This window comes from Natrix helvetica (genome assembly GCF_964273705.1).
Source record: "Natrix helvetica genome assembly, chromosome: Z".
In the NCBI taxonomy this organism is placed as follows: Eukaryota; Metazoa; Chordata; class Lepidosauria; order Squamata; family Natricidae; genus Natrix; species Natrix helvetica.
In genome coordinates, this window is record NC_138554.1 from 114,410,596 (window position 1) to 114,428,916 (window position 18,321).

An 18,321-nucleotide genomic window follows, 5' to 3' on the forward strand; every position below is an offset into this window, starting at 1 on the left:
AATACTTTACCTTTTACTGGACAATATCCAGTTAAAGAGTCTTTGTCCACATCTGGAGTTGTTCCACACCAAAACCGTTTGTGTTCATCATCATCAACTATGCATTTAGCATACCATTTATTCATATACTTAAAAGGAAACACACAAGGTGCTCCCAAGGAATTGCCTTCTATAGTGAATAGAGCTATTTAAAAAATCAAACATATCCATGTTAGATTGAGAAGTACTGAATTGAGAGTAGAAGTGCTATTCAAAAATATCTCAGCATTTAGTTCTGAGGAATGTGTATTATTTGTGTACAATACATGTAACCATGATTACTTCAATAAGGGAACAATTTTCAGAATTTATATCTTAGAATACATGCCATTTTTTTTCAGATAACGTAAAAGACAACAACTCTACTATGTTAAAGGTAATAATATAAATTGAAATTATGCCTTTGCTATCCAATTTATTCCAATATTCAGAAAAAGAAATTCAGAGAGAGAGAGAAAAAAGAATTCAGGTAAGAAAATTCAACAAGAACGATTAATATTCTGATATTTACCTTCATACTTCTGGGCACACAAGCTCTTCTTTGTTCCATAGATCTTCCAAACACTTTTTGTGGAGGTGTTTTTGGATAATATAACCCCATTCTCATGTTCATTTGTGGGATTTAAAAACAGATCTTGTTTTGCAAGGGCAAATAGAGTGTCATTTCTGCATTCCCATTTCTGTAATTCAATGGTTTTGTTGCACGGTGACAGTGTAACTGGAGCCATGTTTGATTTTGAAGGTACACTCAGGCATAACTTCACTGCCATATTCAATAACTGATGATCGGATACCCACTTAAAATTTTGCCACTCATTAAACTTGTTGCAGATGTCGAAGGTGAAGGAACGAGATTTTTGAAGTTTTAGGCAGAGATTAAGATTTTCATTGTGCATCATAAAAGTGTCACTGTCTATAAAATTAACCAAATAATAATAGTAATAATAAATGCTGCACATGCATGTATATATATAATATTTACATTTAGCACTTTCTATTATTTATTTTAGTATAATAGACGTAGATAAAATATTTCTAAAATATATAAAATACTTTATGATGTTAACTTCTGAAAGATTATTTAAAGGCAATCAGTAATTACAGAGAGTGCATCCATATATAATGGTTTGGAAAATAACAGATAATAACTGAAAAACTGTGATTTTAACTGAATAAAAATAAATTAAACAATTGATATTTACACAATTGATTTAAATGCATTTATAAACAATTTAAGTAATTATACTTAAGTAATTACTTAAGTGTACAGTAAATTACAGTAATTACACATTTACCTGATATTTGAAAAACTGGCTGAATGAGAAATAAAAGATTTAGAAACAAAAATAATGTAGGCATTATAAACAATAAAACATTCCCAAAAACTATCCAGAAATTAAAAACCAACTGGGGTAGCTTCTTTTGAGGAACTTCTTTATATATAAGCAAAGAACAAATTTTTACTCCTGCCTTCAATCTTACGAAATGTTACTTTAACAAGGAACTTACTTTAATAAGGAAGACTATAAATAGTATTTGGCTTCTGTGAAAAAGACCTATTAACATAGAAGTTTTTTCAGGAATTTACAGTTAACCATTATACATACATACTGTATATGTATATTAAATATTCCATTTGAGAATAGGAAACAGTATACATGAAATGAAATACTATTTATTTAGTCAGTGACCAGTGACCATCAAATCTGAAAATACAGGACACAAAAGTAAATAAAATGATGAAATAAAATATTAGCATAACAAGGAATCTCTGTTATCAAAATATGTAACACATTACTACAATGATATATTAATTACCATTGCAAGTATAAGTCTAAAATATTACAGTCTTTATGAGTTAAAATACATATCACCTAAATGAAATTAAAAAATACATATCACCTAAAATGAAATAGATAACAAGTAATAAACCTGAAATGTTGAATAAAGTGTTTCTCATACAATTATCCACAAACAAATGAAATAATCAAGAAGACATTATAAATCCTTATTTGACTTACTTTTTAGCGATGATTTCTTTGCTAAGTATTTTCTTTATTATCCCAGACCTGTATTATGTACTGTTGTTACCTCATTCAACAACCAAATTTCTATAACTCAAACGTACATTCATTTCTCACTTTCAGATATTTCTTCGTGACATGCTGAAAAGCAAACCTGGTTTTTCTACCCCTGCATGGCATAAAGGTATTTTACACTTTCCAAATTTCATTCATTTAATTATGTTCCTTTTCCAAGTAACTTATAGATAAATTTATTTATTTAAGCTATGGGATACAGTGACAGAGAAATTACAATTCTAGACAGAATGACAGTCAAAATTGCTAGTTCATTCTGTTCAGCATTTGCATGCCTATCATGGATACACCACAGGTGGCAAGCTAGCTTACACCAGTTGATTAGTGGCTCCTCTGGACTCCTCAACTGGTCTTGCCTTGCCTTACTTCACTTCATGTTGCCTTGCTTCGCATCCAGCCAAGTCCAGCACTGGCTTCTACTTTCTCATGAATGCAGCTAGGTTCTCAAAGTGGTACCCATTTATCTACTTGCAATATTAGATTTTTTTGTTTTAAAGAATTTTATTGATTTTTAAAATTTATGGGAAAAGGATAGGTGGATGTACAAAATTTTTTTGGCAACTCCATCGTGCTAGAGGTAGAAATCTCTCCAATTCTCACAACTTTTACAGAAAGGAAAAAACAATAGATAAAAGATAAGCAGAAACAGCATCTTATTATACATTGTATCAACCATGTGTTCAATCATCTCTTTTGCCACTTTCTAATATATCAACAATTAGAATGATATTCCAGATATATTTATTTTTGTGACCTGAGTCTTTCCAATATTGTTCCCTCCCCCCTGTCCCCAGGCAGAGCTGCAGCCCCTCCCTCCTTCATGTCTTGTGTATTATCGCCTTTTTCACTACCTCTTATATTTTCGTCCTCTATGAGGGCACTCTGTTTTTTAATGAAAGCCTCTGCCTCCACAACTGTGTTAATTCTAATTCTGTTTCCCTCCCAGAAGATCAACTTTCCTTCTGGCAATAACCATCTAAACCAAATTCCTTTATTATATAATTTCTTTGATAAGGAGGAATACTTCCTCCTCTTATTTCTTATTCATTTGGAATTTGCTTAAGAATGGCAATTTCTTTATCTTTATATTTTAGTGGTCCCCCCCTTTGAGCCCCTAGAATCTCATCCCTCGTGGTCTTCCTAAGAAATTTAACATGTACTTCCCTTGGAACATTATGTGTTCTGGCATATGCTGAATTAATCCTGTAAACCAGATCCATATCCCACCACAACTGTTCTTTATCTCTTTTAATATATTCTGCTAAAATTGTACTCATGATATCCTTAAGATCTTCATCTTCTGTCTCCGGTAGGTTCTGGAATCTGAGAAAAAAGGACATTCTTTCAAGTTCTATCTTTGCCATAAAATTTTCCAATTCTATATTCCCCTTCTGGACTGTCTTAACCTCCTCCCCCAGCCCGACTAAATTAGGTGAACTCCTCACAAAAAAAGACAACCCCCCCCATTCCATTATTTTAAAAATATTAAACCAAGATATAATATATATATTTAGAAGAAACTTATATTAAAGAGTTCTGATAAAAAGTATTTAGTAAATATAATTCTGAGCTTGGAATATATTTCTGTCAATCACAAAAAAGATCAATGGAGTAATTTTGTATATAAATTCCCAGTTACAATCAAATGTATTATTCACAGAGGATCAAGGTAGATATGTAATTGTGTAAAATGAATTACAAGGAATAAAATCTTTGGTAGTTGGTTTATATGTCCCACACCAAGAAAAAACCAAAATTTTAAAATATGTGTTTGAACAGCTATTATCCTTTTATTTTCAGTATTAGTATATACTTGGAAATTGTATAACTAGTAACAACTGGCAAGATCTACTGATAAGGAATTAAAGATAAGTAATTGAAACTGTCCCAAACCTTTTTTGAATATTTTGAAGATTTGATTGATGCATGCTGATGTAAAAATTGACTTTTTTTTCTGAGACATAAATCCTTTTCTAGAATTAATATGACAAGGATTGCTAAAAATTTGGTTCACAAGACAAATAAAACTAATATTCTTCCAAAATCTTTTTCAGACAATAATCCAATGATGGTATACCTTAAATTCAGATCTCAGTCCTTTAAATGGAAATTAATTAAGACCACAACTTATTAAAGAATGTAAGCAAGTATTCCATGTTTTGTGTTAGTAACATGCAGACAATTGGAGTTATGAGTCATTCTGTGGAGAGTTGGTTGTAACAAGATGGCTGCAGTGAGATGACCACAGTAAGTTGGCCCATTCTACTTACAAGATTCTAAAGGAAGAGAATAGTCTTGGTTTGCCAGACCTAAGATTTTATTATGATGCCTGTTGCTTGGCATGGTTAAATAATAATTTTAGTAACCTTAAGGTTATTACATCTTGAAGGTTCTGATTTGAGATTTGGGTAGCATGCCTATTGATAGTAAAGTAAAATAAAAGTTAACCCCTAGTTTCAAGAATAATATTATTAGGCAGCTAGGAAAGTAGCTGATAAAGTACCACTATGATTATTGCCACAGAAGACCACATAGAAAAGGGATCTGGTTTGAACCTGAATCACATATTGTGATTTATTAATATTTGAATATTTGAATAATAAAAAAGAGAACCTTTCTCTGGGCACTTGCGCTGTTGCCAGCTGCTCTTCTGGTTTCCGACACACACATGTGTGCCATCGGACGGCCAGCTGGTCTTCACATGGGCAGGAGTGCTGAACACTGGAAAAGCAACTACACGGCGCGCCTGTGTGCACCGGCCAGCTGGTCTTCAGGAGTGCATGCACAGCAGGAGCTACTCTTCTGGGTTACCAGCGTGTGCATGCGCACCAGCCATTTCTGACATGCATGCATGCATGCACAAAGATCAGATGTCTGGCATACATACATATGCTGGAAACCAGAAGACCAACTGGACAGTGTGTGCATGTGCAGCAGGCAGCTGTTCTTATGGTTTCTGGCTCGTGTACCAATGGTGGGTTACAGGCAGTACACCCTGGCACAGGCATACCGGAGACAGCCTGGAACACGGGATACCGTTCCAGTACAGTGCTCCATAGGGCCCATCCGCCATCCGAGCTCCTTCCCGGTCTTTTAAGTCTTCTGCACTTCTGCGCACCGGCATGGCATGTACAGTGCCTGAGTGATGCTCTGCTGAGCAGCTGGAGCATCTCAGAAGCTTGCAGAGTGCTAAGATGCATGCGCGCACTGTGCGTGTCCATGTGGATGCTGCCGGGATCCAGAACCCAACACTGGAGTGTACGTTTTGGTTTTGGCACTCAGTGTCAAAACTGTTCGCCAATACTGTCCTATACCATTTTAGACTAGTGGTTATCCAGTCTCTTCTGAAAAATCTATAGTGATGAAGCACCCACAACTTCTGAAGGCAAGACATTCCACTGGTTAATTGTTCTCACTGTTAGGAAATTTCTCCTTAATTCCTGGTTGCCTCTATCCTTGATTAGTTTCCATCCATTGTTTTTTGAATAAATATAATATTGGGTTTAAAAATCATATTAGATAAAATCATATTGGGTAAATATGATAATGATAATGCAAAAAAATATTTAGAGTGCAAATACAAATAGGTATTATCAACAAATTGATAGGAAAACAGTTTGATGCAAGAATTGTTGATATTAAGTATGGGAAAGAAAAGGAGATGCTGAAGAATTAATTTTAATATTGAAATGACTGAACTGGTAGAGATAGACAAATCAATTGCATTGATTAGAGACAATAAATTAGATTCGATTGGAAACAGTTTATGGACTTTCTGTGCATTAAATATAATAACTAATGTTAATAGAGGGATTTGAAGATTAGCTTTATGCTTGGGATTACCTGCTAAGTGTTATTTTAATATATATAGTAAACAGAGGGTGATTTGATGGACTGATAAATAAATGGATTTCCAAATCGATGACATTTTTTGTGAAACATAGTATTTTTATTACATATAGATGGGAAAGTTCCTAATTAGTTGCAGACCTAATATGTGAGGAGGGAGAACATACCAGATATTTTGGATGTATTTTTCAACATTCAACCAGGGTGACAATTTATATTTAATGTTAATGTTAATGATACATTTATATTTGTCATTTGTTATTTTTGTAGACATTTTTTATTGTTATTGTCAGCATTTGATATCTTTTACTTCCTTTTTCTCCCCTCCTCCCCAATTTGGATTTTAACTTTGAAGATAAATAAAAAAGAAAGAATAAAAGTTCTTGGTCAGCACTTGCTGTAATTAAGACAAGCCAAAGGCACAGTTCTCTACTTCAGCACAATGTTACTCAATGTCAGCAATTTTCACATGTGTGAACTTTAACTTCCAACATTTATCAGCCAGACATTTAAGAACTCCTCAGACTAGATTGATATGAATCAGTTCCTCAAAAGAAATCAGAACTGTTTTTAAATAGATGATTAAGAACTTCAGAAATTATGGAATTATAACAACTTTTTCATCATGTTTATCTGCCAGGACAATAGGAATAAAGCTTTGGATAATTCTGGCAGCAGCTATGGGATCAATCTGAACTGTGATTGGAGATGAATTATCTTTGTTTCTCTATTGGGCTAGCCCTTTAATAGTCTGAAGTAGATTCACAGATCCACTTGACTCTGATTCTAGAGCAAGGAGTTGATGCTCCTGAGAGCTTGCATGGGAAGGTGAAGAATTGGAAAAGTGAAGGGAGGGATTCCCCCCTGCCATGGAGCTGTGTGCTGGGGATATTGGTCAATCTGCCGGCAAAAGTGAGAGGGGCTAGGGATTAAATTGGCAGCATGATTGAAGCTGGGCCCAATTTAGGGGAGACTGCAGGTTTAGTTTGGTCAGGCAAATTATTCTTCCCCCTTCCTCACTATCAAAGTGGATCTTGGGCACTATGCTGCAATGGAGACATGAGCAAAAGAATGGCCAGCACGATAGAAGGAGGAACAGCAGAGAAAGAGAGAAGGAGGCCTCCTCCTTCCCTCGTATTGGCTGTTTCATTGCCTGTTTCTCCATTCCAGCACTAAAAAGAGTTCAATCAATCTATTCCAATTTCGTGAGATTTTTTTCGTGAGAAATTAGAATTGATTGATTGAACTTTTGTTTTTAGTCCCAAAACTTTTGTTGCCCTGCACATAATGGCAAGAAGTGTGATGCAGCTGGAAATCAGGTAGACAAAGAAATGCTTGGGGGAAGCAAGGGCATCTGAGCGGTGGTAGGTGGGGTAAGGTGTTCTGCCTACAAAACTCTCGTCTTTGACAGCTGATGCCAAAACGCAGAAAAGAGCTTCTGGGAAGAAACCAGTTGGCCCAAAAGTTGGGAACAGCTTTCTTTCCCCTCCCCACCGCTTCCCATCTGCAGCCCAAAATTGCACAGAAAAAGAGGAACAGGTAGCTAAGTGAGGGGCAGGAAGCCATGCCATACCTGGTGAGGGGGAATAGAAGAGAGGGCAAGAAAAGCTCCATCTCACTCCATGAAAGGCAGTGGCAGCTCGACCGCTTCTCTTCCCTGCCCTCTCTGGCACTGGAAGCCAACTGTCAGATGCATGCCCAGTCACCCATTCATCCCCCCTCTCTTTCTCTCTCTGTGTTTCTGGACTCACCCAGTGCCATTACACAGGCTGGGAAGGGTGCACCTGCAATGGGGTGTTGGGCGGTGGCAGAAGTGGCTGGTGTGCTTGGCAAACTGCTCAATGAACTCATGCAGGGGGACATAGACCGTACCCATATGGCAAACATGGGCAAGAAAGGCAGCCTCACTTGGGTTCAGGAATGGGTTCTGCTTTGGGGACATCTGCAGGGGGGGAGGAAGGGCTCTGGGTTGGACCTGTGGAGAGAGGGAGGTCTGCCACCCTCGCCCTACTGCTGCACCCACCTGCAGGCTGTCACCCACAAAGAGGTTGTACAGGTAGTCATGCAGCACCATCAGCAGCTCATGGATCATGATGCCGCATGGGAATTGGATCTGAGCCCCTCTTCACAGGTGCCTCCTTAGGGCAGAGCTGGCCCCAGGCACTAGATTGGCCTTCTGTGAAGCCCTCGTCTGCTGAGAAACCCAGCCTCACTCGCTGCCCACTGATGCTCCTGGACTCCTAGTGATGATTGGGGTCCTTCAGGCATGTAGCCCCAGCCCTTCCTTCAGGCGCATTAGAGCTTCCAGTGTTTTGCCTGCACAGATGTCACTTGCTTGGAGAGGCCAGGGGGCCAGTTAGAGGAGCAACAAGATGCCAAAATGGCCTCAGAAGAGGCCAAACGAAGCAAGCAATGGCTGGGAGGGGAAGTGTAAGTCACGAGGCAAGACTGGGCATAGTGATTCAGCCAGTTCACTGAACTGCATAGAAAGTTAACTACCGGTTCGGCTGAACTGGTGCAAACTGGCTGAATCCCACCACTGCTGTGTTGTAGTCTTCTAGTTCTCTATTTATTACTTCATATCCTAAGTGGGCAATGTTGGATATACAGTAAATAGACCACTACAACAACGGAGACCATGATCTCATCAGGGGCCATATATAAGCTTTGTAGTTGTGTCGAAAATTTAGATGATATGATCATGGTGTTCGAGGACGGAGTTAGGAAGCTTAAGGATTGTTACAGTCATTTACTAGGTTGTAGGTAGGCATATCTACAATATGTCCGGGGGGTGTCTATTTTGTATATCTTGGGGAGTCCATAAAATCTTGTAGGGCAGCATCTGTTCCTCTCCTTTTCCTCCATTCCTTTTCATTTATACAATTATTTTGTTTAAGTTGGTGGAGATAAGCATTCAATTGTGTGACCATTGTTGTCATAAATATTATTCACAGAATATATGTACTCATAAGCACTATCCACATAAATACTATGCACATAACAGTCCAATGCGCACATATGTGAGCATGCACGTGCACTCACACACACACAGAGAAATTCTCTGAAGATGGGCTCCAGCACAAGTCCAAAAGTTTGGAAGACTAAATCTCTGGTTCCTGTGATGGACTGAGATTGGATCCTGCAGCATTATCCTGGACATATATATATGTGCTTTCATTCATGTCTTTACATTTCTAAAACCTCTAATAAATTTTAACCACAATTACTAGTAATAGGCTAATAATTTTCAGTCATTTTTTTCTTATTTGTTAATTATGTATGTGTAACCAGTATTTCCCCTTTCTATGGTTTCACTCTTGAGATTTTGATGATAAAGCACTGATTCAGCAAAGAGAAAAGCTCGAACCTACTGTTCTGCCTAAGGGAAACAAAATGACTCTCACCAAGAAATTTCATGTTGTTATAAGATATTTTTATTGCTGAAATATAGAAATATAGTTTATAGAATATAATATTTATGAGAAACTGGAACACCAAACCTGAAAAAAACCAAATGGTTGCTTATTATAGCCATAAAAAGTAGATTCTCTCAAGATTAGCTCCATTCCTGATGAAAAAAGCATCAGTTTCATCAAAGCTTCCCTGGAACAATAGTTTATAGCAGTGATTTGCATTAATGAGGTGCAATTTTACTTAGCTTTTTTCAGGAATAGCCAATATCAATTAAATCAATTAGGTGACATCTTGTAACTTTGAAGGCATTGAAGTATGCTTTTGCACTTTTATTGTAGTTTCATATTTTGATAGATTATATTTTGGTTTACTACGTGTACAAATAGTTCTTGACTTACGACCATAATTGAGGCCAATTGGAGCACTGTTACTTCCAAGTTCATCTCTATCCTCTCTTGATGCCATATTACAGCATCCACATTTGGCTCCCTCCCACTCGTGCTTTGGGATCTGTAGCCATCCCAGTCAGTGTCTTCATTCCTTGGGATTAAAAGAAGTTGAATCTAGGGAAATTAATGTCAGATGCAAACAACCAGCCCCACATGGGTAGAGTTCAAACTAGCTACTTTATTGTTCTCTGCCTATTACACAGGAAACTCTCCAGAATGGTAGCTCTCATCTGGCAGCAACCGATAAGTGTCTAAGACAGGGGTGTCAAACTCAATTTCATTGACGGCTGCATCAGAGTTGTGTTTGAACTTGGAGGGTCAGAGGGAGGGCATGGCCACGGTGGGGTGGCCATAGTGGGGGTGGTTGGAAGTGGGCGAGGCCATGGCGACATGGGATGGAACTCATGTTCGGAGCATCTGTGGTTGTCAAGTGTGAATGCAGGACTTCCCTGAAACCCTCCCTCATTCTCATTATAATCTCCTTCCTTCCTTCCTTCCTTCCTTCCTTCCTTCCTTCCTTCCTTCCTTCCTTCCTTTTCTTCTTTTTCCTTCCCTCTTCATTCTTTTGACTTCTTCCTTCCCTGGCTCCCAGACCTTGAGTTTGACACTCCTGCTCTAAGGCATTCAGGGGTGGGTCACGGACCTACCTTGTGGCATTGAGAGCGGCCAAACATAGACATTGTGCCGCTCTTATTGCGTCTGCGGATAACCGCCCTGCCGCCCTGTTTAGGGTGACCCGCTCCCTCCTATCACAGGGGGCGCGGGTGGCGCCCTTGCAGGTAGAGCAGAGGAGTTTGGGGAATATCTGCAGGACAAAGTCGCTCAGATCCGGAGCGGATGGGCCCCCTCCAGTGGCCCGGATGAGCCGTCAACAGTGAGTCTTGTAAGACCACTCTGGGAGGAGTTTGACTCTGTTGCCCCCGAGGATTTGGACAGGTTACGTGGACGGCTGCGGCCCACCACATGTTTAATGGACTCGTGTCCCTCCTGGCTGGTACTGGCATCCTGGGAGGTGACACGAGGCTGGCTTCTGGGCCTGGTGAACGCTTCATTGGGTGAGGGATCCTTACCAACTGCCTTGAAAGAGGCGGTGGTGAGGCCCTTACTCAAGAGGCCTTCACTGGACCCAATGGAGCTGGCTAATTATCGTCCAGTCTCCAATCTTCCCTTTTTAGCGAAGGTTGTTGAGAATGTGGTGGCGCAGCAATTTCCACGACACCTTGACGAATCCGAATATCTAGACCCACGCCAGTCCGGCTTCCGACCCAGACACAGCACAGAGACAGCCTTGGTCGTGCTGGTTGATGATCTCTGGAGGGCCAGAGATAGAGGTTGCTCCTCTATCCTGGTCCTATTAGATCTCTCAGCGGCTTTTGATACCATCGACCATGGTATCCTATTGCGCCGGCTGGAGGGGATGGGAGTCGGAGGCACCGTTTTACGGTGGTTCGGCTCCTACCTCTCCGACCGGTCGCAATGTGTGTTGACGGGGGGGGCAGAGGTCGACCCTGAGGTCACTCACTTGTGGGGTGCCGCAGGGATCGGTCCTCTCACCCCTCCTGTTCAACGCATATGTGAAGCCGCTGGGGGAGGTCATCCGTGGTTTTGGGGTTGAATACCATCTGTACGCTGATGATACTCAGCTGTACGTTTCAACCCCAAACCACCCCAGTGAGGCTGTCGAAGTGATGTCCTGGTGTTTGGAAGCCGTCGGGGTCTGGATGGGGGACAACAGACTCAAACTCAACCCCTCCAAGACTGAGTGGCTGTGGCTACCGGCACCTCGGTTCAGTCAGCTAATTCCAGCGCTGGCCATAGGGGGCGAGCAGCTGCCCCCTGTGGAACGGGCGCGCAATTTGGGCATCCTCCTAGATGCCCGGCTGTCAATGGATGACCATGTGGCAGCCGTGGCAAGGGGGGCGTTCCACCAGGTTCGCCTGGTGCGCCAATTGCGCCCCCTCCTGGACCGAGATGCCCTACGCATGGTCACTCATGCACTGGTGACGTCTCGCCTGGACTACTGTAATGCTCTCTACATGGGGCTTCCCTTGGGACGCGCCCGAAGACTGCAGCTAGTCCAGAACGCAGCCGCGCGGGCGGTCATGGGGAGTACTAGGTACTCCCATGTGACACCGCTCCTGCGCGAGCTGCACTGGCTGCCTGTGGTCTTTCGGGTGCGTTTCAAGGTTTTGACCACCATCTTTAAAGCGCTCCATGGCATAGGGCCCAGTTACCTGCGGGATCGCGTCCTCCCACATACATCCCAGCGGCCAATTCGCTCTCACAGGGAGGGGCTTCTCCTGGTGCCGTCCGCTAGGCAATGCCAGCGGGCGACGCCAAGGAGTAGGGCCTTCTCTGTGATGGGCCCAACCCTCTGGAATGACCTCCCCCCCGACATTAGAACCACCACCGACTTCCGCTCCTTCCGGCAGAAACTAAAGACTCACCTGTTTCGACTGGCTGGCCTGGCATAATTTCAACGTCTATCTCCTGGCATTTATATTTTTACTGGTTTTTAAGGGTATTATTCTGTAGACTTAATTTTATTGGGTATTGGGATTTTAATGTCTGTTTATTTTAATTATTTATTAGCAATACAGCCCTGCACATCTTTTATCCTCCTCTTATCCATCCATCTATTTTATATTTGTATATATATATTGTCCATTTAGTAATTTTAATTGTTTTAATTTTGTTCTTTGACATGGACTGTACACCGCCCCGAGTCCCTTTCGGGAGAGGGGGCGGTCTATAAGCACTAATAAATTCAATTCAATTCAAAAAATTCAATTCAAAGTCACACCTAGCCCTCTTGTGCTTACATGTGAGTCCAGGCTGATTCCTCACTTGAGCCCTCTTCTCAGCCAAGATGGTTGCACTCCAACTGCCTACCATTCATCAACAAGAAATTCTCTGGATTTATTGAACAAGGGAGAAAAATATGGTTTAAGTTTCTACAGCAATGTTTCTTAACCTTGACAACTTTAAGTTGTGTGGACTTTCCACAGCAACTCTCAGAATTCCCCAGCCAAACTAAAATAATTATAAAATAAGAAATGAGGGTGAAGGTTCATTCTCCAAGTTTATGAGTTGATGTCCAAACATTTCATTACCAGACTACGGTAGGTAGCATCTTTGATGGAGTATAGGGGATGTTGTTGTCAGTGTTCTTCTGTTTATAATGTGTGGATGTGTCAAGTGAGGGTCTCTTGATGGGTCAGCTGTGAATCATCAATGAGTCTTCTGATGGGTCTTGTGATAAGGAGATTACATCAGGTCAATTACATTTCAGACATGAAATGCTAGGGGGGGGTGTTAATCTATGTTACAAAACCATACTAAGCATATTTTGCTAATATTCTGATTGGAATCATAAATATAAGTTTTTTTGAGCGTCTGATTAGAAAATTATTAATTTCCAATGGTGAGTTATGATTTACTATTCAGTAAATTCAAACAAGAAGCTTATAAATAAAATTTGCTGTAGATGCCTTTCTTTTAGATCCATGTAACTATGAAAAGAGTTGCTTGAATGGAATGACTTTAATAGAATATATTCCGTTTTTATGGTATGTTAATTGTCTTGTATCTTCTATGTATATTGAGGAAGTGAAAGAGGAAGAGAGGAGAAGAAAAGTCATTGCTAGCAATTTTACCCCTTAAAATAAATTCCCTATTTATATTAGGTAAGCAAAACTAAGCCCTCCCCTCCTCACTGCTTTGTTCTTTGAGATTTTGCAAGAGGGAAGTATTATTTCCAAAGGTCTATTGAATTCAATGAGAATAATACTGCAGTGTTGTAAATAATGTTATTTCAGTGACAACATCACTATACAAATAATGCAAATTTATACAGGTATCATAATTTGCCTTAATAACTTTTGTAAGCAGCAGGTTCTCATTTTAGCTTCATAACAAATCTACAAATACAAACCATGTCTCATTTCATAAATCAGAAATGGGAACTTACCCAAAGGATTAGGAGTACTAAAATTTGGAGAAGTTTTAACAAAGCTTCATTCAAAGCAGCTTTGCAACATATTCTCAAAATGGACCACTGCTCATCTGCAGATTTTCATGCCAAACAGTACTTTTAAGGAAAGTGATTTTTTTTACCATAAGCCTTATACAATGGAATGAATGAAAATAAAATGCAGCTGATCCAGTTATAGAACTATTACAGTATAATATAGATCAGTGACTTCAAGGTCATCAAGAACAACCAGATATTCATGATTCAGAAAAATAGAAGGAAAAAGCTAGAATTGAAAATCTGCAATAAATATTTACATATACAGTAGGTCTTCATGTCTATTGGCTGTGTTTGTAATCTTTTGTACACATATAGCTCCATTTTGGTCAACATTAAAGAGCCAAAGCTTGCCTGATAAGATATCCCTATGCTAGAGATTTGAATGAGGTTTTGTTTGGAAAGCTAAAATTCACAACCTTGACAGTTGTGAAACCAGATACCCAGGAGCAAAATATTAATTGCAACTGTTCTTATTGTTATACATAAACAAATATTTTGATTTCAACATAATCTCCATAAATGCAGAATGCATCATTATTCAGTACATGGAATGGTTCCTCAAAATGGATGCCAATGGTGAAGTCATCAGGAATCAGATCATGACAAGAACAACTGAGATTTGGAGGATAGTTCTGGGGATGGAAAGGTGAAGTGATCATATCTTTGTTTGCATGCAAAGCACCTCCACAACCTGAATATAAGGAACGAAAGTTTATTAAGCAAGGAACAATTTAATTCTATTTAATTTACCACCGAATTCTATATAAAATGTTTTTGCTCTCAACTAATGATGCAAGTGTGTATCCATCTCCAAAGACAAGTTTACCATCATTGCCTGAGCCAGGAAACTCTATGTCCAAAGTCCAGAGGTTGAACTCTCCTGTTGAGTCTTGTATTCTGATAAGCCTTGCACAATCTGCAAATTGCTCTGAGAGTCAGTCTAATAAAAACAGGAAAAAGAGGGTTTCAACAGCTGTTAGGAGTCCTCCAGAGGTACCCACCACCAAGTCAGGAGGAAGAAAAGACTTCCAATTTTAAAGATACACAATGTGCTTCTCTTCTTCAGAGAAATGGGAAAACTTTGCTGAGATAATAGCAGACTGGTTGGAAGAAGCAATGGAAGAAACTAGAGAAAATATTTTAAGTGAGACCGATGAAATATTTAAAGTACACACCAGATATGCAATGAGAAATAATTTACCCAGAGAGGTAGATGTAAGATTTATCAAGAAAGCAATAAGAACAGAGATTCTGCAGAGAGTAAGGTATAATCCAATAAAGTACAAAGGGAGAGAAATAGTGGTATTGAAACAGATTGCAAGAAGAGTCATAGATTTGAGAAAACAGTATCAATTTTTGACAAAATGCCTTATTAAAAAAGGAGTGAACTTCAGATGGTTAATACTGAAAGGAATATTGGTGAATTGGCAGGAGCAAAGACATAGATTGGATTCAGTAGAGAAAGTGGAATTATTTTATGACCAATTCTTGGACCAACCTATTAACAAATAAACCATGGAAGAAAAATAAAAATAAAAACAATAAATATAAATGGATTAAATTTGGCAATAAAAATGAAAAGACAATTTTCTAAATTGGACAAACTAAAAATAGACATAATATATCTAGAAGAAGTGCGCATTCAAAAACAAAACAAAAATGTTGGAACTTTCAAAATTGGGAGAACTATAATACTGTGTTGACACACAAAAGTAAATAGGCATAGCATTATATATCAAAAAGACAATAGAATCTAAACAAATTTTTGTTGATCAAGAAGGAAGAATCATAATGGTAGAAATAATATTGAACAATAAACAAATCTTTTTGGTGGCAATATGTGCACCAAATAACAACCAAGAAGACTTTTACAGAAGATTACATAGGAAAATAATAGAGTACAAGAATACATATATGATTGGTGACTTCAATACAATAACTGATGCAGATCTGGACTATAAAACCACAAAGAAAATAAGAAACCTAGGAAAACCCTTCCAAAAGCTTTTTTTTTTTTTTGCAATGGTTGAGGAATTAAGTCTTCAAGATACTTGGAGAGAAAGATATCTGAAGGAAAATAGATACACATTTTATTCAGATGGACATATGTCATGGTCCAGACATACATCCCTCCGGCCGATTTGCTCACACAGAGAAGGCCCTTCCCCTAGGCATCGTCCGCTGGCACAGCCTAATGGACGGCACCCGGAAGAGTCCCTCTCTGTGTGAGCAAATCGGCCGGAGGGATGTATGGGGCAGGATACGATCCCGCAAATAACAAATACAATTGAGATATGAAAAAGATCCAAAGCTATATGATTTTTACTTGGAATTGACAGAACTGGATGAAATACTCACAGGAACATAAAAGCGAATTAATTTTAAAAATGTATAATTATTTATTATGTATTAAATTAGAAGAAGAGCAGGCAAAAGAAACAATGATAGCATGGACCAAAATTTTTGGATATACGATAGAACTTGATAAGTGGCAGCAATTAAGGGAAAGGAATTTTAAATTAACAATGGCAACAGCATATAAAGAGAACCTGTATATTTTTTTTTAATAGATAGCATATGCCACCGGAAAGATTGGCAAAAATGTTTAAAGATAAATCATTTAAAGATAAGTGTTGGAAATGCTACCAGACACCGGAGTTGTATTATCATATGTGGTGGACATGGGCAGAAGTGAGAAAGTATTGGGCAAAAATCTGCATGTGGTTGGAGAAGACAACACAACAACATTGTCAGCCCTGTAACCATATTCCTTTTGGATCTTTGGCCTGCAACACTTTCTATTATTCTACTATGCCATTTCTATTGTGGGAAAATGGGAGGGGGGATGGTACAGAGTTAAATGCTATGTAGCCAAAATAAAATTCCTTTCTAGAATCCAAGGTCATCCTTTGTCTCTACACCTCTGTACCTGACCAGAACTGGATGGGTGGAACTGCCAGCATGGCAGTGGAAGATTGGACCATGTGATGGACTTATGGGTGTGGGGGCAAGATCATAAATTTTCAAATTTTCAATTAAGCTATACTTAATGTTGTGAAAAAAATTTTTTTTCTTCTTTTCTCTCTTTTTATATATGTTAATTTTTTACTATGAAACAGACTACTTACTTATACGATATAAGAATAATAATGTACTTAATGCATAAGAGTGAGATGATTTAAATTATTAGGTATGATTGTAGGTGGTGACTATTTTATAATATAAAATGGAATAATGATGATGTAATGAATAATGGATATAAATATAGATTGAAATACTTAATGACCACATGGATTTATAATTAATAATGGAAAATTATATTTGGAGTTGTGATGATTGGAAATTCTATGGTTAACGGAAAGTAAAAATGTGTAATATGAATTAATGGGAATTTTTTGACTTAATCTTTATTCTTATTTTTTAGAGATTGGTGATATAATTTTATAAAGACTTATTGTTACCTAGTAGATAATTATGGATGTAAGGAAACAAGGGTTGTCACAAATGAAACAATATTAATGGTAACTTGAACACACAATGCTCAATGAAACATTTAACTATGTTTAATGGATAATCAGTGACTTTTTTCTTAATTGTAAAAACCGTTGCACAAAAACTTGTAACCAAACGACATGCTTGATGAAATTGTGTTTCTTTTTTTTCCTCCTTGCTCTTGTTCTATATGTGTTGTTTTGTCTTTTTTAAAGAAAAATAAAAAAAAAATTCAACTGGGTGGGGAAAACTGGGAAGCTTTCAGATTCAGTTTTTCCCAGATGTGCCAACATGGCTCTTTTAATAAATCAGAACTTTGAGCAATACTTTGCCTTGGACTCTGATTTAATTTTGGATGCTATTTGGAACCCTGACATTAACCTGAATTTCCCTTAAAATGCTTCACCAGCTACCTCAAAAATGGGGGCGCTGATTGGGGTTCTGAGCCTCAGCACTGACCTGAGGTTGAGCAGTGCAAAGCCTCAGTGAAGATGGAGGAGGAGAAGAAAGCCCCGGGGAAAGCAACAGATGACTGATCGCCTATCTACGTTGAGACCATCAACCTGCCTTTCAAAGCTGTGGTAGAGGGGGCAGAGACCGTAGAGAGAGAAGACCAGCTGGGAGCAGGCAAAGAGCCGACCCCTAGGCCTCCCTCACAATCGTAACTAGCTCTGCAAGATGAAGCCTTGGGATTTATTGCATCTAGGGAGTTGCTGTTGGAGCCACAGGGGTGTGTGAGGGCAGCCTTGACCCATGTCTGGAGGAGACCAAAGCAAATGCCAAATGGCTGCTTTGATGACTGGGGATCCCAGCCACCCTCATGCAGCCACCCTCACGCAGCCTCTGACCAGCTTCCCAGACCAATTCGGACAGCTGAACGTGAATCCTTGCCTTAGCTCTGGACTACTCAGGTAGACCATGGCCCAGCCCATATTCACCTTCCCTG

The 18,321-nt window shown here is 39.1% G+C and overlaps 1 protein-coding gene across 1 annotated transcript in view; it reads right to left on the minus strand.

Annotated features, from left to right (window-relative positions):
* The window catches only part of LOC309401602 (macrophage mannose receptor 1-like), a gene marked incomplete at both ends in the record, with an annotated part of 64,356 nt that extends 62,958 nt beyond the window's left edge, over positions 1–1,398 (minus strand). Inside the window, 3 exons of the mRNA XM_081970668.1 lie at positions 11–184; positions 551–952; positions 1,335–1,398. Coding sequence (XP_081826794.1) covers positions 11–184; positions 551–952; positions 1,335–1,398 — 640 coding nt within the window. The remainder of the gene's footprint in view (positions 1–10; positions 185–550; positions 953–1,334) is intronic.
* Between the last annotated feature and the right edge of the window lie 16,923 nt (positions 1,399–18,321).